Source organism: Antennarius striatus, chromosome 11 (assembly GCF_040054535.1).
Source record: "Antennarius striatus isolate MH-2024 chromosome 11, ASM4005453v1, whole genome shotgun sequence".
NCBI lineage: Eukaryota > Metazoa > Chordata > Actinopteri > Lophiiformes > Antennariidae > Antennarius > Antennarius striatus.
In genome coordinates this window covers 17,271,207-17,298,935 of record NC_090786.1, presented here as the reverse complement: position 1 = coordinate 17,298,935, position 27,729 = coordinate 17,271,207, and the positions used below count along the sequence as shown (strand labels likewise).

The 27,729-nt window shown below is 40.0% G+C and overlaps 1 protein-coding gene and 1 long non-coding RNA gene across 3 annotated transcripts; one reads left to right on the top strand and one right to left on the bottom strand.

Annotated features, from left to right (window-relative positions):
• LOC137604117 (uncharacterized) lies at positions 1–27,523 on the top strand. Of its 2 annotated transcripts, none has more exons than XM_068328053.1 (15): positions 1–99; positions 18,307–18,407; positions 18,714–18,817; positions 18,934–18,983; positions 19,873–19,978; positions 20,467–20,625; positions 20,715–20,832; positions 20,899–20,954; positions 21,041–21,166; positions 21,249–21,343; positions 21,429–21,581; positions 21,702–21,901; positions 22,457–22,586; positions 26,168–26,361; positions 27,011–27,523. In XM_068328053.1, exons 2-15 carry the CDS (start codon positions 18,388–18,390, stop codon positions 27,252–27,254), a joined length of 1,755 nt encoding a protein of 584 aa, XP_068184154.1. In that variant the 5' UTR covers positions 1–99; positions 18,307–18,387; the 3' UTR covers positions 27,255–27,523. The 2 variants fall into 2 exon arrangements, with proteins under 2 accessions (XP_068184154.1, XP_068184153.1); XM_068328052.1 differs by having other exon boundaries at positions 18,691–18,817.
• LOC137604279 (uncharacterized) lies at positions 13,986–16,607 on the bottom strand. The gene is made up of 3 exons (XR_011037398.1): positions 16,325–16,607; positions 14,199–14,242; positions 13,986–14,117 (listed from the first exon to the last, which is right to left on the bottom strand). It is a non-coding gene; the product is annotated as an uncharacterized lncRNA (long non-coding RNA).
• Positions 27,524–27,729: the final 206 nt, after the last annotated feature.

The following is a 27,729-nucleotide window of genomic DNA, read 5'->3' as shown; positions in this document are numbered from 1 at the left end:
GTTACATTCAAACACAGAAAGTGAGCGTTGAATTAAGTCTACTGTTGAAGGGAACACACCCATGGAATAACAATCACCTGGGGGCCTTTTTAGTTTGAGGTAAGACATAACCATTTTTAAATTCAGCTTCGATATGCAAAATTTCTCTGTTTGATGAGTACACACACACACACACACACACACACACCCACCCACACACACCCACACACACACAAACACACACACACACACACACACACACACACACACACACACACACACACACACACACACACACACACACACACACACACACACACACACACAAATAAAAAAGCTCATTATTTTAATGCAGTATTTAATACAGATGAATAAATGCAATATATCACTCCTTAGATAAAAAAAAACCATTCTGCAGTTAATAATAATTGTTTTGGGTAGCCCATAACTTTCTTGTGATTATATGATAAGCCGAGTCCTGTCGTGTGATGAAAGGAGTAGCTATTTCTTTGTGCATGTTGTCAAGACCTGATGATTTACAAGGGCTCTATGTGTGTTGTGTGCTGCATGAAGCTTGCAAGGGCATGGAGTCGGAATGCCATTCTCGCTTACTTTGATATACCGCCTTAATGGGTTTGTGCTACATCGCAAAATCAACTCGAGCTGTGAAGCAGCTCCCAACAAGCCTTTATGATCCATTAAATACCATGCATGATCTTGCTAGGGTCCTTTTCAGCCAGTTGGCAGAAAATATCAGGCCTGTATCGTACACTGTAAAACCTAGCTCTAACAGGCCGTTACAGTGACATCGGAACAATGTTCTACTGCATTAATGTCAGACAGTGACAGGCTGTAAACTGCAGTACAATCTGGGAGGAATATATCATTATTGTGTGAATATCAGAATGGCATTATTTACAACAGTGCAGCGTAATTTGTACTGTTCATAGCAGTGCATCATGGGAAGAGGAAAATCTGTGGCAACTGTAATTATAAAAGGATTCCAGATATCCAGACCTGCATTGATAAGACAAACTTCAGAGAGTAACATAAGCTGCCATTTTTGTTACGGCCCTGCCAAAAGGGAAGTGGGGGGTGGGGGGATGTGTAGTGATTATGGGTTGTCTTGTCCATCTGTCTGTATGTCCACATACAACAGCAAATGGTCTCCACAAGTTTTCTCAAAGACAGAATTCATTGACATGTCACATGTGCTTTATAAGGGTCTTCAAGGGGTGCATCCCATTAAAGTTCAAAGTTTTTATGCACTTTTTAATTGGGGAGAATTTCAAGTAATTCTTTTCATATTCTGCTGCATTAGTTATTAAGGACTATTCACATCAATCGGCTCAGTAATAGCAGGGCAGTTTGTGTTTCTGGTTCTCAAAGCGTCAAAGTGTTAGGAAAGAGTTTTGCATTGTCATTTCCAAAATGTAATAATTTAATCTGAACATTTATTATTATTATTATTATTATTATTATTATTATTATTATTATTATTATTATTATTATTATTATTATTATTATTATTATTATTTTCTAACGGTATTACTATTATATTGTGTATTTTGTAGTTTATGAGTTGGCAGCTAGCTTGTGTTGTAAAGCAATAGGTAAGTTAGTCAAAAAAACCACTGCTCAAGGTCATTCCATTTACTACTGATGTAATTAGCTTTATGGTAATGTTTTAAAATTACTATGAAATACAGGAAACATACAGCAGCTTGAAATGAACAGACTAGTAAATACACAGTAATTTATCAACAGAACTGGCCAAAAATTGTGTTGTAACTTTTCGTAAGAACAGTAATACAAAGCAACTGTAAAGAACCAAAAACAAAATGAAACACTATTATGTAGGTGAAACTACTTTGAAGTGAAAAGTTGTGCTGGTTTTACAGTGTAACTAGGTTTTGCCAGTGATAGCTTTACTGAAGTCTGCAAATATCCATCCTGTCTTCTCCCTAGTTGATTACATACATTTGTTTTCTCATTATCGAGGCTCTGCGGTTGATGAAATTAAGGTAAATGCGCAGTGTACAGTGTGTTAGACTTGATGACTGCAGACAGCTCGGGAAGAGAGACAAGTCTGTGGAGTGGTTTGAGTTTGGGTGGAGACAGCAGCATTTATTGTAGAACTGCAGACAAATATGCATGGACCCACCCTAGGCGGGTGATCAACTCCTCTGTCATCAGTGTCTTTATCACCCGGACAGAGATTGATATCCAAGGATCAGATTTCCTGGGATTCCTCTAGCCGGAGAAAGTCCAATTTCTCAAACATTTGGAAAACTGGAGCGCCGTTCGACAGCTTTATTGTGCTATTCATGAAAGCTGGCAGTGCTCTGCAGTACCTCCACACAAATAAGCTTCTCCAAGTTGCTTCTCCGTCATGTCAGTCTGCTTATTTCTGATTCTACTGAACAAAATTTTCCGGACCTTTTTGGTGACCATGCATTCATTTTAATCTTTAAATATTGCAATCATATTTGTCTGAGTTTTTCTCCTGAGTATAAATATATTCAAGCAGTTTGTGAATGATGTTTCATGCCTCATGTTTGAAGTAAAGAGAGAACAGACGTGTGCATGGAATTTTCTTTGCATTGTCATGTAGATGTCTTCCTCTTGCATGTTATCTTGTTTCCTGTCAGTTATTATTCCCAAATACTGCTTGCTTTTCAAAGTGAATGTGATACTTACGCACCCAAGGTTTCTAAGCTGCATGCATTTTATGAGTCTGCACTCAAATGAATTGAGGGGAATTCCTAGTATATTTCCAAGATATGTTTTAGATTGAAAACACCAGTGAGTCTGCATGTTTTGTTAAATTGGCATGTATCATGGAGCATCTAGGTCATGGGAAGATAAAATAGGAAAATCAGACATTTCCTGCTCTTTTAGGATAATGTTTTCTCATTCAATCTGATAGTGATATACCAGGAGCAGAGCAGGAGCAGAGGGAAAGCAGAGGTAGAGGACAGGGTCACAGTGGGCATGAGCTGCAGGAAGAGAGCAACAACAATACTTCAATACTTCAAAGCATCTTGGTTTGTATTTGATCCATTGTCCCTGCTGTTCTTTAGAGTCCATCACCAAAATGGCATCGTCTTACCCCGGCTGAAAGGGTTTGTATAGCTGAGATGTTCTGTCAGATTAGGTCAGGTGAAGCCCACAGTTAGAAGAGTGGGAGGAATGGTATTTCATCAATGTTTTCGGTCTGTTCTGTTTCAAAAATGAAACTTTTGTTAGATTTACTTGTATTTTATCTGCAACAGATGTTCTAAGAACAATCTTTGTTTTATAGATTGTGTAAAACAAGTGCATTATGGCCACAAGCTGCTTTTTGAGCCAGACAAGCAAACTGTGTTTTTTGCTCTCATTTTATAAGGTTTGCAAAGCCCCCAAAGGATTATCACAATAGGCAATTTTATTCCTCACCCAATTGTGCAACTGTGTAATTACCATCGTCTTCTAGGTCTCGCTCAGGGGCAAAATTGATGGGTGGACTATTTTGAGAAATATGTAAGTAAAATCCAAAGAAGGCAGCATCTCAGAGGGACACCACAATGAAGCAAAATGTGGAAGACACTAATTAAGCAATGTCATGATTTATTGTCAGTAACACAACATTTACAGCTTCGACCCCAAAGGCTTGGCATCTTGGAAAATGTATTGTTTGGTCAAAGAGCTGTTAACTTTGTCCCCTAGTCTGGTTTTAACTGAAGGTTCAGGAGGTCAAGAAATCTAAGATTATATGACTCGTGTTTAAAATTATTTAGATGAAAATCATGATATATAATAGCCATGTTTACTTTTTGCCATTTCCGTGTTCAGAAATTTTATTCCTAGGCTGTCAAAACACTATTCACTATTTTATTTACTATATTTATACAAAAAGACATATTTATTTTTTCAACATCTATGACCTTGTTACTTGTATAAAAGCATTTGTCCAGCATCACATATTTAAATTAAACAGGCTTCCTAGAAATCCTCTCTGCATTGACATTTGCAGAAGCCTTACTTCAGACCACAGGCTTTTGGCAGGCTCATGAATTCACAGGACAGAGATGTTATCGGGCCTTAGGGAGGATGTTTGGGGAGTGGGAGTGGAAGAGCCGTGGGCCTTCAGTGTGTTAATGCAGCTAACAGCCAGGAAGGGAGAGTGTTGAGTCTGCAGATTTAAGCCAGCTACCGATGGCTATGGGGCTAAATACTGACCCCATAGACTAATAAAGAAAATCACCTCAGGCACGAGCCACAGGGGTCAGAGGTAACGGCATGGCTGGGAAAAACACGGGGCATGGCTTTCTATCACTCCTCTGCCTAATTGAAATGACAGTTGAAGACCAGTGGGGGTAACTGTGTTTATTTACGTCTTTGTTACACTGTGAGCAAGCACAAAGATATGCCTGGCCCGGCCAGGGATGACATCGGTCCTGTATGCTGTCTGGCTCCAGGATCTCTGCTCGAGTACAATAAGCACTTCCTGTCTGCCATCAGATTTTCCTGCATTCCACCCAGGCCTGGGATGGGGCGAGGGGACTGCTGCGGACAGGGTTTTGTGAAAGGGTATGAGTCCAAATCAGACAATATGGACCTATTCCCTCCTCTTGACCCCAGAGCTAAACCTCAGTCTAAGCTGATGTGCATCAGAGAGCTGAAACTGGCTGCTGTGGCTGTGATGACACCATGTCTCAAACTGATGAGACAAGCTATTTCTATAAAGGCTATGCAGCACATTGTGTTAGAATCATGATGTAGTTATAATGAAGAGTAAATTGTATACAAATTAGACCATATTAATAATTTTTAAAATAGTAATTTTAATTCAAGATAACAAATTTAATTTCTATTGATATGCATCTTTGAATTTTGTCCAGTTTTAAAATGATAGCATAAAAGCATAATGGCAATACTCTTCTATTAGTGTATACTTAAATGTAATTTATAAACAATATGTCATTTTTTAGATGAGGTCTTTTTAATCATGAATTTGAACTTGTGCAAATTATTGATGCACCATAATGCTGAAATTTTTGTTATTGTGTGGACATTCATTGTCATCTGCCATGCAGAAAAAAATACACACGCATATAACTGATATAACAGCAGCGGAATATAAGAGCTTTAACCCCATGTCATTCTGAATAACAACAGCAAAACAGCAAAATGATAAGAATAGCATAAAATGGAACGTTACACATGCAGTAGGAAAACAGCGTGAATACAAATTCAGTGCACAGATACTAAACTATCCTTGCGTGACAAAAAAGCCCCCTGATGTTGCTATTTGAAGAAAAGGGGGAAGACAGTTTTCAAGCTCTCCTGTTTCAGTGGGGTCAAGGTGAGAGAGCAACCTTCAGCAACCTGAGTACTAAAACAGTCTGCTGCTGTCTGGCGTGACTAGACATGCACCATGAATGGCCTCCTGAGAGGATTGTCACAGGAGGAAAGAACGAGGATACTCCTCTCTCACACCCCAGTTGCACAAAGTACACAGGAGATTATACATCTGCTGGAGCAAACAGAAGCACATCATTTACATCATTACAAAGAGATTTGTCTTGTGGTCAAGTCACAGCAGGATGGGGGATCAGTTATTCAATTCTGAGAACTGTACTTCCAGTTAGAGACACTGGTTGCAGGCTTTATCTAGTACATGGCTACTGATACATATGATAAATCTGGACAGAATGAGGTAAAGGGATTTGAAAGTGAATGAATCAACACACACAGACAGCATTTTCCTATGTGGAATGTTATTTCTGCAAATTGGATCTTTTCTCATGCTAATCCTGATAATAAGCTTGAGATCATATCCATTCAGTGCAGGAAATGGGCAACTATTGTGTTGCCTTTTTCTAATTTATCTGCAGAAAAGGTTCAGGTTTCTGTCCGCACTTCATTGTGTGAAGAATTGCCGCCCAGTTCCTTAAATGTTGATGATTTGCATGAATGCAAACGGTCGACACGGATGGGCAGTAAAAATACACTGCAGTACATTTGATGGCACTGTGTTATCATTTTTGTTAAAGCCATCCTAGGTACTGCGTATTATTATACCAGTATGCAATGGAGGCTATCAATGGAGGCCTTTGTGCCATCCTGCGTCACCATGCCAGACCTTCATAAACAGATTTCAGTAAGTGATGACGGGAGGGAGGAGAAAGAAATGGTGTGCCCCTTTTCTTTTGCTCCAGTTTCCAGTATTAAATGGGGTTCTTTCAGCCGGAGATTCACTGGATGGGCATAATCCGGCTAACACACACACATGCACATGCACACACACGCGCACGTGCACGCACGCACACACACACACACACACACACACAGACACACACACAAACAGCATAATGTAAAATATAAAAGTAACTAAATCCTTCAATCTGAAAACGTCTCTCTGATCGCATCGATCTGGAGAATGAAGTGGATGAACAGGTTCAACCTTCTGTGACACATTTATTTTTCCATCTGGGATGTCTATCATAAAAATGTTTTTAGATTTATAATTGGCCTTTAACGTCTGATTCATTTTCACGTTGAGCAATAAAACCTTTGTATAAGCAGTTTCTGAAAAGCCAGTTTTGTACAACTGTCATCCATAAATCAAACAAATCCACTTTAATGGACGTCACCATCTTTGTTTTCCTTTTACATACTGACAGCGCAGATGAGGGTTTAACTTGGGAAAGAGGTGGAACAAAAAGGTAAACCAGACAACATCATGAAGATGGTAAAGGGCACTAAAGCTCGACATGTTTGTCAGAGGACTAATTGGTTGATCACAAAGCCGAACAGGCAGTTCAGGTGTGTTTCATGACAGCAGTGAATGGAGTGAGGACAGAAGGGCGCCTAATATTTTCATCACACCCTTAAGTGATCATTCATGTCATATTTGTGGTGTTCGTGCACCACAATTTTTCCAAAACAACCAGCAGGATGTTTACTCAGATCCAGAGATTAAATCATGTCAACATCAAAATAAGGTTTTATACTATATATGGTTGTCTGTCATCTGACTTTAATTTTATTTTTCTTAAATAAGGCCATTGGATTGATTTCTGTTATATCACAAAACTAGTGACAAAAATGACTTTCCTATAGTTCACATTCCACTCAAACTGTAAAGAAACAAACATAACACAACACACATTTTATTTAAAATCATAGATTTTATTTGCACCCTTCTGGGTTGCCATAGTAAAGGATCTTTATGAGGGCCAGTGTCCTGAGACACTCCTTGATATTTTACAGTTTTTTTCAGTCGCTAACAAGCGTTTGTCCAAACAGTAGTCACATTTTCTAAACTCTTAACACAGGCTCCCACCTAGAAACCACTGTTGTCCAAATGGTTAATTTTCTTCTAAAAAGCACATTGTGGTAATAAACACTAACTCTTCATTTCAAAATAGAATACATCTTTTTCTGCACACACACTTTACCAAAACACTGGATATCCGACTCAAAATCTAGTTACTGTGTCAAACAATAATGCTTGTTTTCACTTCAGAAGATACATGCAGTCAATCAAAGTACAACAGGTTTCAAAATACTGGGTATTGTTAACATTTGAGAAATTACATTGACTTTTATGTTTGTTTTACTGGTATTTGCATAAAAAATGTGCACAGAATTTCTTGGTTGGGAGCTTTATGTCCACATGCAATGTTCACATTCAAAAGAATTCCAGTAAAGAGCAAATCAGTTTTCTTCCTTTACAGTTTGTTACAGTAGGTACAGTAAAAAGTACTGTTTAAAATATGATAGAACAGAAAAAGCTTAGTGAGCAAAATATTCACGAAAACACACAAGAGCGTTCTGAACAACAAAAACAACGACAGCAAAAAGCACAGAAAAAAAAGGGGGCGGGGGGGCTTAAGTAAAAAAACACAAAATTACTGTCTCTAATCTCTACAATCTCTGATATCATCCAAGGCGATGCACCTGGGATTGAACCGATGGGTATGCCGGATCCACCCTTGGCAATGATCAGCAGTGTGTCAAAGGGGGGGCAATGACTCAGTGGTAGAGCGGGCCATCCAATGTTCCAAGATCGGCGGTTCGATTCCCACTCTTGCCCAAAAATAATCGGAGTGTGAGCTGACAGTGGGAGGTGTCAGCTCACCTCTGGAGCGCAGCCAAGGCACCATTGAGCAAGGCGCCGTCACCCTTAGAAGGTGCTCATTTGGGCGCACCGTAAATGAGTGGCCACCACTCTACCTCCCCCTGCATGCATACAGGACCCGTGTGTGTGTGTGTGTGTGTGTGTGTGTGTGTGTGTGTGTGTGTGTGTATGTGTGTGTGTGTGTGTGTGTGTGTGTGTGTGTGTGTGTGTTCAAGGCCTGTACACACTTATATATACACGTGAGAATTATTAACACTATAGTGTGCCACTAATTTCCCTTTGGGGAATAACTGAGCATATAAAATTTTAAAAAAGGAAAATTTAAAAAATACATATTCAGTTGTTTGTTTATCAGCTGTGATATATTGTTTTTGAACTGAATCATTGCAGAAGCAGAGGTTTTTAAACTGTACCTAAGGTTTGGAATATTGTTGTTGCTATTGTGGGATGTTGTGTGTTAACATCCGAAAATAATAGAAAAACAATCCACTATTTTGTTGGGAGGTATAGTTTGTCTGTTAAGAAAATGAAAGCATTGTGGAAATATGTTCATTGACTGCATATTGTGTGAAAGCAACATGAAATGTGTGAATGGTATGGCCAAAGACCGATGCTGTGCTAATTGTGTTTAGAGTTTTGAAAATGTGACCACTGTTTGGACAAACGTTCATTAGCGACTGAAAAAAACTGTAAAACCACTAAACTCCAAACTATTAACATATGTCAGAGCAGACACATCACAAATGATCCACAATAAAATTGTTGTGCCGGTGAATGTGTAAAACAAGTGCTCACATTTTTAGCCTCATGCTAGAGACATGCTAAAGATAGTATGGCTGATCACAATACAACAGGTCCCTTGAAAGCCATCGTCAGCTACTTCAACATATTTTAAACAACTAACTAGATCCACGTGAATCTTTATTTTCTATTTTTTCAGTAAAGATTTTAAGACTTTTTCCTTCCTGTATTTCATTTTTGGGTATTGCAGTAAAAATGCATTTAATTCAACTTAAAAAGGCTCACTTAGTTAGACATAGATTGCTCTGAAGATGAAAAACTTCATTGACATTTAATAGTGTGATGTTCTCAAATCAGCGAGCAGACAAACTCAAACTTGGCCCTTAGTAAAGTATTTGTTTTCAGACATTTTCCCCATGAACAGGTTAAAGAAATTTTTCTCATCTCATGACTCATGTAACCACAGGCCCTGTAGTTAATTGTTGGTTAGCTGGTTTAAAAATTTTAATTTGTGATTCATGGTTTGTCAGAGAATAATATCTCCAGAACTATTGGTCAGCCGTGTCAGTACTTGCCATGAAATGATCCACATTTAAGGAAGTTGAAGGATATTAAGCATATTTCCTATTCACTAAAAAATCATGTTCTCCGCCCTGATTCTAACCGACACCATGAAGGCAACAAAGTAAATCCTTTCTGTAATGGCTGTCAGATGGCATTTCCATAAAATACTCTGGTGCTTTGGATCTCTGTCATATTTATAATGCCATTGACCTGTTGGCAAGCTTCACCTCCTAGTGCTAACACTTCAATGAAAACTTCATGAGGTCACGGTAAATTTGTCCCAAAGAAAAGATGTCCATGAAGAGTGCTGATTGTGGTGAGGCCCGTGACCATTGTCGCCATCTGCTCGCTATCCCCTTCTTCAAAGAAGATAATTGAATCTGAAATCACTTTTCTCTCTTAGATTAGGAGTGAGGGTCATGTCTGTCACTGAAGTCTCCACCACAATACTGTGAGCCCTTGTTTGTGTTCTTTATAGAGCTCGTCCCTCTGGTTGTCTCTTGCAACATCTGCCCCTTACCCTCCAGATCAATATGGACTATCTAATCACCTGCCACACTTAATTAAAACCCAATCACTGCCTTTAAGAAAGGCATTAAAGGGCAAAAGGGGGTAATGCGAATAAGACTTCAATTGTGTGCTTTGTAGAGACTTTGCACAATAGAGGTCGGTAAAAAAATAGCTTATGAGCTGGTTTGGTGAAAATAGGTCAGTGTTGGCAGCTGTGGGTAATGTGTCACAGGCCTGGCCTGTGGTCCAGCACGCTCACCAAATTTAAAACCCTTTGTGTCATCCTATCGGCACTAATTTGCCTTTTCATCAAGTGTTGTAATGAATTTGCAGTGATTTCTATGAGGGCACAGACATCATTAGGAAACCTCAAAGGGACCAGAAAATGGACAAGCCAATAGTTGGCCTTTGTCCCCAGTTTACCCATTTCTAAATACCCTCGATAGCAGCATTAACATCCCTGCCTGATGAGGCTCAGATGCTTTGGACATTAGTGACCATATTGGTCTGCAAGAAAAAAAAAGGAACATTTCATGACAAAGAAAAACCCACAGCAGAAAACAAAACCACAGACCGGATTCCAAAGTTGCACGCAAATCAGAGTCCAGCCTGCATTACTCAGTAATGCATCATGACAGTCCTTAGTGTCTCTAAGATTAAAGGTCATTTGATTTCACTTAGTATCCTCGAAGATATCTCAGCAGCCTAACTCCCGAAGTAGTCAGGGAAGGACATAAGCATATCTACACACACACTGGTATTTTCATGGGAAAATGCAGTCACATCTGTTTAGTTGAAGCCTTCTAGTTATGGCCATGATGTCAATAATTGTTTGCATGTACATTTGGAGAATGGGTAGCCATCGAAGACTGCATCTTGTAAAGCAGGTTTGAGTCAACTCGCTGCAGTCTGTGGTAGTAGAGTCAGGGTTTCACCTCTTTTTTCCTTTTTTTCTACTTTATCATTCATTATTTAATCTTTTTCCCTCTCCTCCTTACACATAAACCACCTCACATGGTCTCTCCTCAGACCATAAAACAAGAGTGGAAAACTAATGACACAAACTTTTCTGACATCCATAGACGTGTGGTCCCCTTTTATATGCCTCACTCATTCACTCTTTTAAAAAGGATTAAAAAAAAAATAAAGAGATGGCAGTCTCTCAGAGATAGATGTGGTGTAAGAGTCCCTCATATCAAACACAAATTCTGTCAAATGAATATTTAGATTCCAGTAGGTCAATCAGCTGGTCTAAGAATAAATTATTTTGTTGAGCTTTTCTGCCACACTAGGCGTAGAAAAAGCTACAGTTCTCATGAGAAGAGTCTGTAAATTATTTCCCTCCTGCTTCAAAGTCTAAACAACAAAAAAGGTTAGTGTTTACGTGTGGTGTTTCTGTGTTGTTGTGTTTGAGTATGTCAATCCTGGCTGGATTCAACTGAGCGTGTGCAATTGTAAACGATATTTGGGACTCACAGCTGTCAGCTTGCATGCGACAGTCTGAAGGACAACATGAGAGGATGTCGTTTTTCATTTTTGTAGATAAATAAAATTGTTTAAGGGTCACTGAAACGAGGGGTGGGGTTGGGTCCTGTTGCATTATGGTACTCTCGATCAAAGTATCTTTTCTCTCTTTTCCTCCACGCGCCGTCCCCCCAGACTTCCACCTCACAATCCAACCCCCAGACCATGTCTGCCTTGCTGTTGCTAATCATTGGTGGTCTCCTGACTGCCACTAGTAATTGATTAGGGAGCATAAGACCAGTGGGTGAGGGGGTACAGAGGGGAAAGTTCAACCTAGAAGTTCTCAAGGTCACTGCCCTTTCCTTTTCCCCCACCGGACTTATTTTCTCATGCTATTAGGTATCAGCCACAAGGGAAACTGCAAATATTTGCCACACTTGGTCCAACTTCTAAGAGGTTTGGTGGTGCTGAGCACAAACAGGAAGATCTGTATAAGCAAAATTGATGCATCTGTTTAAGTAAATCTCGTGGTGAAAAGGCTCAGTTGGCGATGTGTTGATTTATCTGTTGAATTGGGAACTCAACATCTTTGGTTGAATGTGCTTACTTTTGCAGACCCCCCTGGCTGAGACTGCTACCACATTGTTTGGCCTCTGCGGTCACTCAACATCCTTCACGATATATGAAAGGTTCTGCATGTTATTCTAAAGAAGAAACTCCCTCCAATTCCTCCTTGTTTTACAGAACGAGGTGACATTCCTGCCTCTGGAAAGTGACTCATGCTCCTGTCTTGTTTAGCAAATGCAATTACAGCCTGGTTGAAACACTCTCTTCTACTGTGAATCTGTGTGAGAGAGCCTCTGTGCTGTTCTTTTGTGTGGCTGTGAGTTCTCTGTGGGGCCAGGGTCACTATGGACCCAGAGCCCCAAAACCTATGGAAACATGACTGTCACAGGAAATGTTCAACATGTTCAACTGTGCTGCAACAGAGCAAGAAGTGAGGGTGTTTCAAAGAGAGCCCTCTAGACCTGATGGTTGTTGTTGATGTTGGCTGCGAGGCCATATGGAGACTGTCTTCTCTCACTGGTAGTGAGAGAAGTGAAAACACACTTGGAGCATGTTCAGATGCTCAGAAACCTACATCCGGATGTTAAGGTCAACTCAGCAAGTGCACTGAAGCCTGTTCATGTAACTTTATGAATGCATGTCAAACAAAACCAATATGTAAACTTGAAGACAAGTAATTAGAATATGTAGTGTAAAACTTACATTGTCACTCAGAGGGTGGAGACTAATGGGCTCCCATGTCTGCTCCATGTCATCTCTCCCTGAGATGGCCCCACGGTATGGATGCTACGAGGCATTCATCTTTGTCAGCTCTACTAAATGCACTGTGTATGAACATGTGTCACAAGGAACTAATTTTACACAAAATTGCTGGTAAGATCACAGATTTACTTCGAATTTCAAACATATTCCATTTAGGGGAGATGGTGAATTAATCCTTCATTGGTCTTTTACTTCCCTTTGTGCTTATGTATATTCAAACTGGATGTAAAAGGAATAATGCTCAAACTTGATATTCTTGGATACATCAGATCAAGATATCATGAAAGCTGGCTTCAATAGGCTGCAAATAAAAAGCACTTGTGTGTTTTAACTTCGTACAGACGTGAATACCAGAGGAAGCCTTTAAAAGAAGTCCTGGGCTCTGGTTTACGACCGGTGTTGGAAATCTTCTCTCTACTGCCCCCATTTGTTGATCATTCGCTATGTCACAGATCCCTACTATAAATTCCAATATTACACATTGCACCATGAGAGCGTCCTCTCAACTGCAAAATCTTACAGTTTGCAAGCATTACATGTATTTTTGTGTAGCGTACTGAATCTCAAGAAGGGTTTACAGTTGATGTAAGGGTCTTCTTCACTCTACATCACTGGTTCTCCTGACTTGTTCTCCTGCTGCACTGAGCATATTTACTAGCCTTTTGTGTTTGTGAGTCTTCCTCAGATCTGAGATCAAAATGAATACAAGTAGTTTCTGACTTGCCCCTAACTGAGTCTATTCTTCTCTCTGTAATATGTTTTCTCCCTGTGGAAACCATCATACATGGGTACCCATGAATGACATGGGTACAAAAGCATGCTTTACATCATGACAAAGACTATTCAGCCTTATAATTTGTCTGTCAGTAGTCAGCTGACCATTCACTGGGATTAGCTGGAGGTGCTGTAATCCCACGCTAAGCAACAAAGTCCTTTTTAGCAGAAACATTGACCAATAAAATTAATAAAATTGACTTGTAACTTTTACTTGTATCTGTTTTTAGTGTGTGGAACTGCAAGCCTACAAAATGTGTGTAATGTAAATTAAAAATAGTTACTGTGTCCGAGGTCATTTATTATTGTGGCATATAACCATATTGTTAAAACCCCAAATGAAAAACATTTTATGGTTAATGTTAATTTAAATATAAAGTGGAATTTTCTATCTACATGTAGGTATTGTGATATTTGTTTTATGAAATAACTGGATCACTTTAAACCCAAAGATTTTAATCAAAGGTAAGGTTCTTGGCTTCAGTGGAAACCTGATGGGGGTAGAAAGAGATTAGTAATATTTCAGAAAAAAACAACAACATACTGGCTTCATTTTACCTTAAAGACTGACAGGTGAGACAGGAATACTGGTGCTGGTGTAATTATTCCCATCGCTCTACTGTCACATCTTCAGTGTGAGAAAGTAAAACACAGATATCATCCTTTAATACGGGTCATCAATGTGGGTGGTGTTCAGAATGGTTTTCACCTGATGCTGGGTGATTTATCATGTCAGGGAAAACAGGACTGGACCTGCGGAATGAAGTAAGTGTCATTTGATGCTGTGTGGGGTAAAAGAGCCAGGCATTCATCAGCCCATATTCTCACCCGCTAATGCTATTAGTCCATACAGGCAAAGTGAACACTGACTTGTGATACCATCATCACATGCACAATCCAGTAAAGACATGTGCATATATTCACATGTATTAGATAATGATGAAGATGAGTTATAATTACTTATTTGTCATTATTTACATTAATACATTTATCAAGATTTTTGGAAATGCACAGATTTTTTGCAGGATATTCCTCATTACTAGAACCCTTTTGAAGCAGAGCTGCATGTACAATGATGCTGCTTTACATATCAAAGACCTGCATAGATTTCAAGTGTTCACCTGACCTGAATCGCATGAATTGGTCAGTTGTTTTCTCTTGTACCCTAAGCAACACGTTAGATACAGATGGTGTGGAATCTATCACAGAGCAGTATTAGATCTAAGACGAGTGCTTGGTTCAGTGGATTAAAACATAAGTTTGGTGCACTTAGCAGTGAAGAACAGGCAACCTCTGCTATGACAAGTTCAGCTGCAGTGAAGGAACAGTCTCATAGGCGTTCATGGAGAAAGACCATTCTTCGTATCTCATGTGGGACGTTCTGCTGCTCATGTTTGCAAGGTGAGAAGGACGATTTCCTGCAGGAGCAGGAAACAAATGTTTGTGGGGGACCGCAACATCCTCACTTGGATCAACAGGGGCCAGGTGAGAATGAGGCTATACAGATTACAGTGGAAGATCTAGGTATAGATAATACCGGTTTCAGCCTGTTTGACGAGGACTCCCTGCCACCAAGGAGCAGCGCTGTCAGCTCAGGGTCGGCCCACCCAAGGACTCTGAAAAATATTCAGCTGAAGCCTCTGTGTTCACTGCTCATGCAGCATCAATCCAAACCAGCAATCATCAGCACCAGTACGTATGACAGTGAAGAAGAGGAAGACAACCCATTGCTGTTTGGCACTGATGGCATAACAACTTCTGGAGGCCTTCTGACTCAACCTGTCATCAAACTAATCCCACCCAGCCCCTCTGACGTCACTGAAGATGATCAGTTCTTTGAAATAAATTCAGAGAAAAGTGTGCCATGTACTTCTGCAAGTGATGGAAACTTTGCTGCTGGTGAGAAGAGTTATGAGGAAAAGATGGAGAGAGTGGAGATGGTGGAGCCAGCAGACGACTTCAGACAGGCAGAAAACCAAGTTAGTTTAGAATGGGCAGCTGAGCCTCCAGAGGGCTTTAGTGATCATTTAGGAGAGGAACAAGAGGCCATGCCAACCAAACAGCGGGATGAAGAGAAAACCAAAGCCAGGTTGTTTCATAGAACAATCCAGGCAGCCCATCTGCAGGGGTACGCTCGTAAAAGTGAGTCCAACAGCAAGAAAATCTAAATGGATTGTTAAATGGAAGTAACAGTCTCATATTTGGGGATATACAGTTGTGTGTTTTCTTATTGGTAAATCAATTTGAATAATATGTAGCTTCTTAGTGAAACGTCGTGCTCACAAAATCGTAAATATAATAACATTCTGCAATTCTGACAATTTTGGATGTTTAAAGCAAAACAAAGACTAGCATCGAGCAAGTACATATGTTTACATATTTTAAATATATATTTTAAATGTTACTGCTTCAATTGGTAGCACTTGACAAAAACAACATTACTTAACCTTTATTACCCATGATTCACCTAAATAATCATGTCAAAATGTGTCCTGTTAAGAATAACCATAAGCATTGGTGAAAAAATATTACAAGCAAATTTCAAATGCTTGACTGTTTCTGTAATATTTCAAAGGAATTTGTCATTATGGAACTCTAGGTTTTTCTTTCCAACACAGGTAACCCCAACACTGGAATAAAACTTATGTCACTTATTGAGCACAATTTAGAGGAGTTTGTTTTTGGTAAATTTGTAACGTGTATTTAAATTGCTGTGGTTCCATCTCAAAGCAATGATTCATTCCATCCAGTAGAGCTCACGAGTCACCTCTTCATTTTGATCTCAGTCCCCCATTTAGATGAAATTGGAGTCATTATGAGGCATGGCTACAGTACCTTGAACGACTCCTTTGGGAGTTGCAGAAGTTTGCCTTTGTTGGATTCTCTTTTTAGCCATTGTTCCAGTATTCCCAGTGAGCGCTAGAGCAGGCGGTTCCCAGGTTTTGGGTTCCTGTGACTCAGCATGCTCTCCTCCCTCAGTTGTCTCTCAAAGAGCTTACTTTCTTTTCAACCAGAAGAGGACAATGATACTGGAACCGATATTCATCGCTTTTGCCTATCTGTTACATAAATGTGCTGAAAAGTTCTGTAGAGCTTTGTTTTGTAGTGAACCCTGTATGTGTGTGTCAGTGTGTTAATGCTTGTCAAACTTTGCAATCAATGAATCCAGGTTATCTGGACTGTATGTGTGTGCATACGAGCATTCATGGCGTTGTTCTCTGCTAAAGTTCACTAATTGTTTACCTAGCCTCAACTATGGGCCGTTTACACAACAGTGTGTTTTGTGTTTGACCTTTTGTTAACTTGACATCAGTGTTTTGGGGGCCGGTAAATTGCAACTTCTAAAATTGAGTTGAAAAACATCTGGCATGTCCACTGTGATAACCTGAGCCCATAGAACTAGTTTAAAATCAAATCTCAATGCACAGCAGAACAACAAAAATAATGGTGGACTTTTGGTAGTAGTTAGCACTGTTTACTCTACTGATGTTCATGCTTTATCTTCTGTCTGGACAGAACTGTGGATGAGTGTGCAATCACCATCACATCATTCATTGTTCATTCAATGTTGAACACCCTGGGGCACATGGTGTTAAAAGTTACACTGCCAACTACTGGCGTGGTGTACATATTACAACATGCACAAGGATCTTTTTCAAAAAGATGTCCTGTGTAAGTGGAACTTTTTTTAAATGAATGTGAAGAACTTCCTACAGACTGGGAATCATGTCAATCTCTCATTGCTAGTAATTTTCCCTTTTGGGGCTGTGTCCCTAACTCTGGCCATAAATCTCCTGTCCTTTGTTTTAGCTCGGCTTTCTTTGATGACACAAGCTGGACATGGCTCCCGTCACGTGGGTGTACTGCGGCCCATTAGCACGTCCAGACAGCTCTGCAGCGTGTCTTCATGCATAACAAGAAGTCACAGAGTGGGACTGGAAGGGATTTCCTCAAAATGTTGTGTCTGAGATCTCTTGGCGGTTCCTCATGCATATTTTCACATTTACCCAAGTCTAATCTCTTTTCTCATTTGGCTGATCTAGTCAAGGCGGTTGTGTTTTTCATTTGTCTAGCCATTAGCCAGACAATATGATCCTCTACGGAGTGACTCACAGGCCAACCAGGTGATGAAGAGAGTGCCAACTCGCTGCCCCCCCCCTTTGCACTCCACTGTCTCTGCAGGATCCAGACAGGATTCCACTACTGACACACATAAATCAATTACAGTCTTATCTGTTTCTGACTCTGTGTAAACTCCTCTTCATGTCAAAACAGTCTCTCAGAACCAGGCGATTCAAATGAAAAACATGTGTTTGAGAAATTACACTTTTTTTGTTGAGTTAACTGAAAAGACTTCCGTTAGCGTGTTTGAAAGGTACAACTCAGAACTGCAAACATTCCAACGTCTTTCATTATCACATCAGAGCGCTGCGCAGCCTGAGAAAGCCCGAGCCCAGATTGGATGCCATGTTCTCAGCCTCATTTGTCTTGCTTGTTATGATAGAAAAAAAAGATATCTGTTTGTTGACCAAGTGACATTTGGAAAATGTAAGAATATGAGTTTCTGTGGGAAAGAACTTGGGTTGTCAGAGAAGTATGTCATCAAACAGATGGACATTTAACAGTTTGCCAAGTAACCCTTTCAAGCTAAAGTCACTATCAGCACCAGCTAATGTGCTGCAAATAGAGCTGGTGACCTGTGTTCCAGAAAGACAGAAAACAGCTAAAACCACAAAAATATGTGTTGAAGACAATTAATTAGAAAAAATACAACCAACTTGAACTACTATAGGATTCTTGCCTCTTTTGCAATGCAGATGACCTGATTGACACAGATGTGAACCGGCCTGACAAGCTGAAAGCTGACCTTTGTCTACATCCTCACGCCATCATCATGGATGCATTTATTCACAGACGGGTATGACAACCATGCAATGATTTTTTTTCTCCTAAAACCTTTCTCATGATCTCTTCATTATGTATGTCACATGTCCATCGATCCATGGCCAACAAAGCGCACACATAAGGTATTGAAAGGTATCTAATGAATCACTGTCACTCTGTGAAGAAGTAATGTTTATCTAATTTGTACAGTGGTTGTGTTTCATGATTGGTGAAGCTGAACATCCCGTGCTGTAAATTGATTTCACTGGGATGTATTTACACTTTAATAACTAACTGAAAGCTGTATTATATGGCAGAGGCTGAATAACTGTTCTCGCAGTGTGGAGGACACCCTGATCAGGAGCTCCACATTCCACACTTTAACCCAGACCTCAGGCCACCCGGAAGAGACTGGTTCACCCAAACTACGCCGTACAACCATTGGTGTGTCGAGCATTGTTGCATTATGGACAAACAAAAACTGTTCTGCATAGTGCTTCTGCTGAAACTCATATATAATTAAAAACCATCTTACTAACTGTGTTTTTTCTTTTGTACAGCATCATACATGCCTCAATCCAAGGATCAGAATGGAAACTTTCCTGGGAAGGTACAGTAAACCATTAAAACAGGGCCTTCAGGGTGGCATCAGCACACAGCTCAGACCTGCAGCAATTACAGAATATGCTCTGTTTATATTTCCCAGCTCTTGATCTGTCAAAGCAATGACTCTGCAAATAGTCTCAGAATTTTAGTCTTTATGTCCAGGATTTGCCAAGCAAGATTGCTCGTATCCTGAGTGATCCTTGGGTTAGGCTGAAACACAAAATGGAAAGATTTCAAATTGCTCGCGTCCTGCACTTCTGTCTCCATGTATTATTAACTATTTTATTTTCCTTTGGTAACACAGTGATTACACACAAGTGATTTATGCTACATGTATTTTAAGGAGCAAGGCTGTACACCTGAGCTCCACACTGGGGCCTTGAATTAGACCAAATGGATGAAACTATGAAAGGATGGGATTTGGAGAAATAATGATCCAATACGTTTCTTTTTTTTTCTTTTTGTAATAGTGAATACAGTACCTTAATACAAAGCCAACCTCTTACCTCACTGCCTCTAATCAGTCCATTGTCTCAACTGGCAGCAAGTTTTATTCCCACCATAATGAAAGAATCCGAGACAACAATTACACATTAAAACTTTTGCTTAAATTTAATACATATTTTTATTTGCCGGCTTATGTTGACACACAGTCCCACTTTGAATTAATCCGTAACACAGACAGTGATGAAGTGCTTCTGAGTTTAACCAGTTTTTCCCACGTTGTTTTTACTTTGCTTCCCACCAAATACTTTTTCAGAGCTTTTCCCAACCATTATTTATTTTATGGATATGTAAAATTAGTGCATTTTGAAAACAATGGTTTGAACAGTGTGTGTGTTAATAACATAGGACTGTATACATAGGGTGTTTAAATCTCTCCTTCTTCTCAGGACACAAACAGGCAAGAAGCCAAACCACTTGGGAAACTGAACACAGATGAAGTCTGCCAGTGGTTTACAGATGTAGGGATGCAGAAATGTGTCCCTTCTATCAGAGGTAATTTTCCTCTGAGGCAAGGAGAGGAACAGAAAATAGAAAGGATTGAGCAGTATCTTCAATGCTGAGCAAATAAAAACAGTTTGAACAACAATTTGTTAAGAAGGAAAGGAGATGAGGAGATATATTACATTGGATTAATACTGCATTAGTTATATGCAAGTGTTGTTCACATTCTTCGCAGTCCGTGTTTGGATTAAACAGTAAGCATTAGAATTATTATTCAATAATAACCTAAATGGTTAACCACACAATTAAAAAAAAAATAAAAATTTTAAATTGTGTAAAACAGCTAAAGTTTAAGAGAGTTGCGTAATATAAAACTTCATCATAAAATTTTCTTTTTCAAATTTTCTTTGAATTTTTCATATGCCGCTGTTATGTTCGTCAAGCCTTTTTGAACTTTTGTTGATTGTAGATGATTAACTCTGACACATCACCCAGATTTCTTGGAGCATGTGAGCATATGATGACTGTTTGTCTGACAGGAGCCAAACTATGTGGAGCAGACATAGCTTCAGTGGATGAAAACACTCTGGAAATCCTCCAAATCACCACAATGGAAGATAGGGAGCAGCTATTGTCTGCAATTTATGATGAACTACACCCCCCCACCACTGTCAGCCAGAGAATCGACTCGCTGCTTGGTACACTTTTTACTATATAAAGATAAGAAGTTGCCTGGATTGGCTTATACAACACAGATAGAAAGAGATGTTTAGTCTTCTTTCTCCAGAATCTTTAGGTCCTGATGATGTTGAGACAATTGCATCAGAATTAGCATCAATGAGCAAGTCAAAGTCCTCTCCTCACGTCAACCGTCTGAGCATGAATCGGCAATCACTCAAACTCAGGTACAGCATCTCAAACATTTGTTGAAGAAACTCTAACTATTGTAATATGGACTTTTTCCATTGTAGAAACAACAACTACATGGGGCAGAGGAATTCTCAGCTGATAGAGATCACTGTTAATGGTAAGTCAGTTGGATGGTTGACTAAAAACATTGACAGTATTTAGCCACTGATTCAATGAAACATATTCTTGTTTCATTTGCTTCAGCATCAGACCGGATAGTCCATCTCAGAACTCCAAAGGAAACAACAATAGGAAAAATCATCGATTCTTGTATTAAAATGTTGGGAGTGACTGAAGATAAAAGTGTCTTCATGTGTAAAGAAAGACAAGGTACACAATACATGATGTGTCTTCACTCACCAAACAATGTCTTTATCATTATCTGGTTTATCTTTATCTGGTTTAATTTAAGGTTCATCAGAGGAGATCCAACCTGATCAACAGATTGGGAGTCTCCTAACATCAGCATCAAAGAACAGACAGATAGAGCTGCACCTGTGCAAAAGGGTAAGACTGATAATCAAAAAAGAAATGCTCTTAGTGACTGCCCATGAGTTTAACAACATACTACCGAAATGCTTTCGCATCGCAGGAGTTAGTGGGCACAGGTTTACCAAACAATCCAGAGGTCGACAGCTCCGATGGAAACAGCAACAAAGATGTGCAAGTGAACCAGACAGCTAGGGAGGAGAGGATCAGGGAGCTGAACCAGCAGGTGGACTCCTTGCAAAATGTCATCCTGCAGGTTAATATCTACCTTCATCACCTTCATCCACGATAAATGTCACCAATTATTCATATTGTAAATGTATTATCATAATGGCTTTTATGAATGTATTTAAGTAAATCTTATTTTACTCCAAAGGTCCAAGAGCTCCACCATGACCTGGTAGCATTTTGCTCAGAGTTAAAGAACACGGATGGAGATGAAGTTGATATGAACAGTCTAGACTCTGTTGAGCTGACCCAGAGGCTGGAGTTGGTTAAGAGTCGACAGATCAACAAGAGGCAAAGTCTGCAGGCCCTCAGAGACGGCATGAACAATTCCACTGCTCACAAGAATCAGTAGGTAGACTCTATGTGTTAATGAGTAGCTGCTCAACGCATTAACTCTTCTTCAACCTTCCAAAGACACAAAAACACTTTTAGATTGGAGCCTCAACTGTTAATACATCTATCAAGACGGTTTGTTCAGTGTTCTGATAGAGAAAAAAATGCATGGGATGAATTTGAGATTATATCTGGGAACACCTTCAGACACCTTCCAGAGCAGTTGGTGGAAGTGACCTGAAGAGAGGAATTTCTGTGCTTCCCCTGTTGCCCCCGCAACCCAGATTCGGATGAGCAGCTGAAAATGAGAGGCATATATTTATGTACTGTGTTTGTGTGTGTGTGTGTGTGTTTTGTGTGTGTGTGCGTGTGTGTGTGTGTGTGTGTGTGTGTGTGTGTGTGTGTGTCTGTGTGTGTGTGTGTGTGTGTGTATTTGCGCACTCGCTGGCCTGCATATGTTTGAAATATACTGAGTGTGTAAAAGAATTTGAGCAAAGGAACTTCTATTCTTCTATGTGTTCTTGTTCTTCTTCTCGCTCTTCTTCTGAATTGTGGTATCTTGTTATTCAGGCCGCTGGACATTCGTCTTTTGCAGAAGATAAAGATGAACTGCCAGGTGTTTAAGGAAGAGATTTCCTTGGTACATCTCAACCGCCAGTTGGCTCATCTCCAAAACGCTTTGCAAGACAGTCATGTTAAGGTACTAGTCATCACATGAAGACAGCTCATGCAAAAGGTTTGGAGCTCAACCACAGGGCTTTAACTGACTGCATGAGAAACACTCCACAGTATATGGGAAAGCAGCTGGAAATGCTTCAATGAGAGAATGTGTTGTCTTCTAAAAATGAGCAATACGAAAGTGAGATTATTTATTGAGAAAAGCATGCATAGAATTGGAACTAAAATCAGACTTGGTTTTGCCAGCGTACACTGCTACTATTCCTGTTTAAGGTGAAGTGTATAGTTTCACTGCGGTACACTGGCGTCGTGCCCGGAGTGTCCCCCGCCTCACGCCCTGAGACTGCCAGGATAGGCAATGGCTACCCCGCGACCTGCGTTGGCGGATTAAGCGGGTTGGAAAATGAATGAATGAATGTATAGTTTCATGAATGTTAATCATCTGAATGTAAGAACCACGTTGCTTTCATTGTTTTCTTTTGCATGTTCCACATCCTGTATATCACACTTACAGATTCTCGCACCACAATGTTTCAACAGGACCTCAGAATGACAAACCTAAACACTGTTGCAATACAAAGCCAAAGCACATCCGTAGCTTTTTGAATGCATAAAAAATGTATTGATTACACTTCTTCTAAAAATGCTGACACAACACCTTTGTGACACTCCGCTGTTTTGAGACGACACTCTAGAGATGAAACATTCTTTTACTTTGTCCCATTAGGGGTCGCTACAGCGTGCAAACCTTGTTTCATTTTAGATGAACACTCATATTTGTTTGGCAAAGTTTTTATGCTGGATGCCCTTCCTGCTGCAACCCTCTGGGCTTGGGACGTCTACAGTTGACACTGGCTTGTACCCCCGTAGGGCTGCAGATTCCTGCAGTATGCTGGCCCAGGGACTGGACCCGGGGCAGCATACTGAGCATGACCTCTAGGGATGAACATTGTGTTACAGCAGCCCCTGAGGGGAAGGGTGCATCAGAGGTGTTTGTTGTAATCTTGTAAATCATGTGCACAATGGTACTCATATTATGAAGATCATCTGTAACGTGTAATGTAAATCTCCACAAGTTCATACATTTGTTTATTTTATTTTGACTAGTAGAATTACACTCTAAGAGAGGTGGTAACATCCTCCTGCCGTGGGGACATAACCCCATTCTGTCCATCATCTTTGATCATCTCACTGTTCTCAGGAGTGACTACACAATACTCCATTCAGTCGACACGGTTTCGTTAAGTTTTGCAGTTAACTCTATCATGATAGTTCCTATACAAGGCTGAGCGACGTCTTTCGGATGAACATGCACTTTTCTTTTGCAACACAATGTTTAACACTGACATCCGAGAGCCTGTGACCATACCAACAATGGAATGTGTGTGACAAAAGCCACTGGGAGAGTGCAATGGAGAAATGGGCCAGTATGTGTAAAACTATCTCCATTTATTCCCGGAGGAGCCCACTTCTTTTTTAATGTGGCTCTTTTATCTCACTGGAGAAGCCTTAACGAGGTGCCATGAAAGGACACACGCAGCTCCGGCTTTGAAAGGTGCCCCGTGTCACGTTGCCGGCCCGAGGCCACGCTTTTTTAGGTGCTGAGTTTGTGGGAAAAGCAGCAGCGCTAATGTTTATCATATGACCTAATCAGAGTTAACACACAGGTCAGAGCTGAGGAACGGCCTGGGAAACTGATGGAACTGCTGCTCTAATAGGGAGCAGACTGCCCTATGTTTGGTCTTGTAGGTTGTGCAGACAATAAGGAAATATTTCATCATCGGCAGCCTAATCTCCAGGATCTACTGCAACTGGAAAGCATCAATAAAGAAGCTAAGAGAGAGGGAGAAAGAGAAACAGAAGGAGAGAATGTAGGGTGGAGGGGAATGACAGCGGAAATCATTTTAAAAAACCAACTCAGAAAGTTCAGACTGATTTACAGAGAGGAAATTGGAATAATTACTGATTTGCCCATTTTTAAGTCTCATTTGTCTGTTGAAGATCCTCACAAACAAGTTACCCCTTCAATGTGCCAACTCTATTTTTGTGTATATGAATGTTCTTCTTGTTATTGCAAAAATGGGTATACCATTATTTTAATCTCTCATATTACCGTGCTTTAATAATCCATTTATCTGCAACAGTGCTTTGTTGATGACAGATGGGATATTTGTGCTGTGTCTGGTACAGGTAGGTTAGCATTTGATCAGACCTTGAGGATAAACAAGAAGAATATGAACAGAAGATTATTTGAGCTCCCGGTGTGAGTATAGCTTTGAGATGAACTAAAAAGGAAAAATATGTGCATTAGAAAGTGTTCCTCAAGGGGCTTCGGCTGTGTTTCCCTGAATATATCCTGTCTGACCCACTTGTCTAAGGAGAGAGAAGCCTTAGCTTTGACCCCTGACCCTGGCAAGACGGCATCCATTGCTGCAAGGCATTCACATGCCATTGGGGGGAAGGGGTAGTACACCAAGAGGCTGGATAAGGGAGTATTGGAATCTAGTTGTCAGACTCAAGTTTTTTTTTTCTTCTGATCCCTGCAAGCTGCTTGTGGTGTGATCTCTTCCAAAGTTAATCATTGCATCTTGGTGGTCTCTGACATTACTTTGGATTTATCATGTGGGGACTTCCAAAGAGAATATCTGTGATCTTTAAAGCTCTGATTCATTTTGCGTCATATTTTATAGGAACAGAAAGACACAAAGTTTTAAAGATTATCTGCCTTTGTCAAGTAATTACTTTGAAGAGCTGTCACACCTTCCTGTCGTCTCACGTCTCATGCATCCTCGATGTTAAGTTTCTGCTGTCTGAGGCTGTCAGTGGTTATCAACTGTTTGCATCATCTGGTCACATCTACTGTAGCCGACAGCGCAGTCACACATCCTGTTGTCTGCCCTTCATCTCCATATCACCACTTAGTCTTTACAGGTACACTAACATCATCATCCATCGGCCGTCACCACCACCAAAGTCTGAACTGCAGTGGAGGGTTTTTAGCTGACTGCTGTTCAAAGCGCTAAAGTGTTTCTGACTGACTAGTTACAAAATATCATCCATTCTAATAAAACACTTTTAGCTAAAAGACTAGATGTTGCAATCCTGGAAAAATAGTTAGCTTTTTGTTTGTACAATGTGGTTACCAAGCTCAAAGTCATGACTACACAATGGAAAGTCTGTACATCCAAGTAAGAGTATGGCAGTTAATACTAACTCTTATAATACCACACTATTTATACAATTACCTGAATAAACAGCCAACCTGTAGTGCATAAGCCTTTGGGATTGAGTGGTATGTTTCTATTCTTTATGCTAAATTAAGCTAACTATATTTCATAGACACCACAAAGGTATTCATCTTCTCCTGTAATGCTCTCCAAATACTCGACCCTTACTTTACTAATCTTAAGTACACCACAGACACTTTATTCTGCATTTTAGGACACATTTTAAAAAAACAAAGATCGGACAATAAAAATAAAGGTTTTTGTTCAAAACACTTTTTATTTTGAATGAAACGTACAACAATTCACGATAACAGTTGCCTTGTATATAGAGTTAAACCTTTTGAAATGCACATATATCTTTTTGGTTTTTCTGCAGGAGAAAGCACAGAAGAAGAATTTCACCCATGGCAGCTTGAGCCAACTGGTGTCCCTGCAGTCTCCAGCAATGCTACTGGTTGTACAGGAGAAGCACAACTCTGATGGCCAGTATGGCTTTACGTGTCTCGACAGGGAAGGCAGTGGACTGGAGGTGGTGGAGGTGGATAGGTCCCATCTTTGCATGGGTGACAGGTAACACATAAAAGAATATCAAACAACCAATTCATCCGGATTTCATGGCAAATGTTTGGTTGGTGTTCAGAGGCCAACTAGTTTGTAACTTCAACCAGTCAATGGAACCTATTAGCTATTATGCAGCATTCTTGAACTTGTAGATAGTCACAGACACAGTGGAGTTGACATCCCATCTTTACAATCCTGGCAAAGAGAGATGAAAATGGGCATGAGAGTACAAACCACACAAGCTGAGAGACGTCTTTGAGCTTCGCTGTGTGTGTTTACTCATTCAGCCCCTGTGCCAATGCTCTTCATGCTGTTAATGTCAGCGAACAAAGGATTGTCAATTATATGCCTGTGGCTATAAATAAAATTAGATAATTGTTTTTAATATGCCATGCTCTATGATTTATGATGTTTTTGTATTTTTATAGTATTGTAATCATCATTATAGATGTTCTGTCTTTACCTGGAGAGAGAACTGATATTTGGAACAAGTTGAGAGAAGAATTCCCTGTCAGCTCTTTAATGATTAATTACAGAATGTTTTCCTGCAATTAAAGAACATTTGGATTTTCCAAATTTTGAAATGGTGTTTGACTCTATTTACAGTCTTCTCATTGACATGCTATATTTCTCCCTGTATATGCAACTGCCCTTGTAGACTTCTTGAGGTGAACGGTGTACCGGTGGTCGATTCCTCCCTAGCAGAGCTGACTGACATCCTGCTGCAGGGCTCCAGCGCTCAGATTGTTGTCCTTCGCCAGCCGCCCCCCACCCTCTCCTCGAGGCAGCATCCTCCACTCTTGCAGCACATGGTCAGCCCAGAGCCCATGCCGACAATAACCCCGGAGGAAGATGTGATCACCATGGAAACCCCTTGTCAGAGGAAGGCGATAGCCATCTGATTATAATTGCTGTAATTAAACTAAATTAAAGACAGATAATTGAAGACAATGAAACAAAAGTGATGAGGATTTCTGTCTGAAGATGAGCCAATAAGTAAAATGGGATGCCATCATTTATTGTTTTGTTACTACGTTATTATATTGATATTTATGATCTCCACACGGTGCTGTCTAATTATATTACGGCTGTGTTTTAGTGTTTTTGTTTGATTTTTGTTGTTGTTGTTTGGTCCACATGACATTTACTCATTAATAGGATAGAATAGTTTAAAGGCATGGGTGGAAATATTACTGTGTAAATGAAAAATGTCAGACAAAACAACCAAAGGTTAAGTTGTGTTTTTTACCTCATGTTTGTTAATTACACAAACGCACACAGAAGCAGATAGAGTTTAGCTCCATTTCATATGTGATAAAGACTTCTTTTGTTGCATCCAACTGAGTAAGTCCTGAGGGGACAAGAATGGGCTCCTGA

Coding starts and splice junctions, on each gene's coding strand:
- LOC137604117 (XM_068328052.1), top strand. CDS start 18,384: ATGGATGCATTTATTCACAGACGG. Junction 18,408..18,690: donor ATGCATTTATTCACAGACGG/GTATGACAACCA, acceptor ATTATATGGCAG/AGGCTGAATAACTGTTCTCG. Junction 19,979..20,466: donor ATGTGTCCCTTCTATCAGAG/GTAATTTTCCTC, acceptor TTTGTCTGACAG/GAGCCAAACTATGTGGAGCA.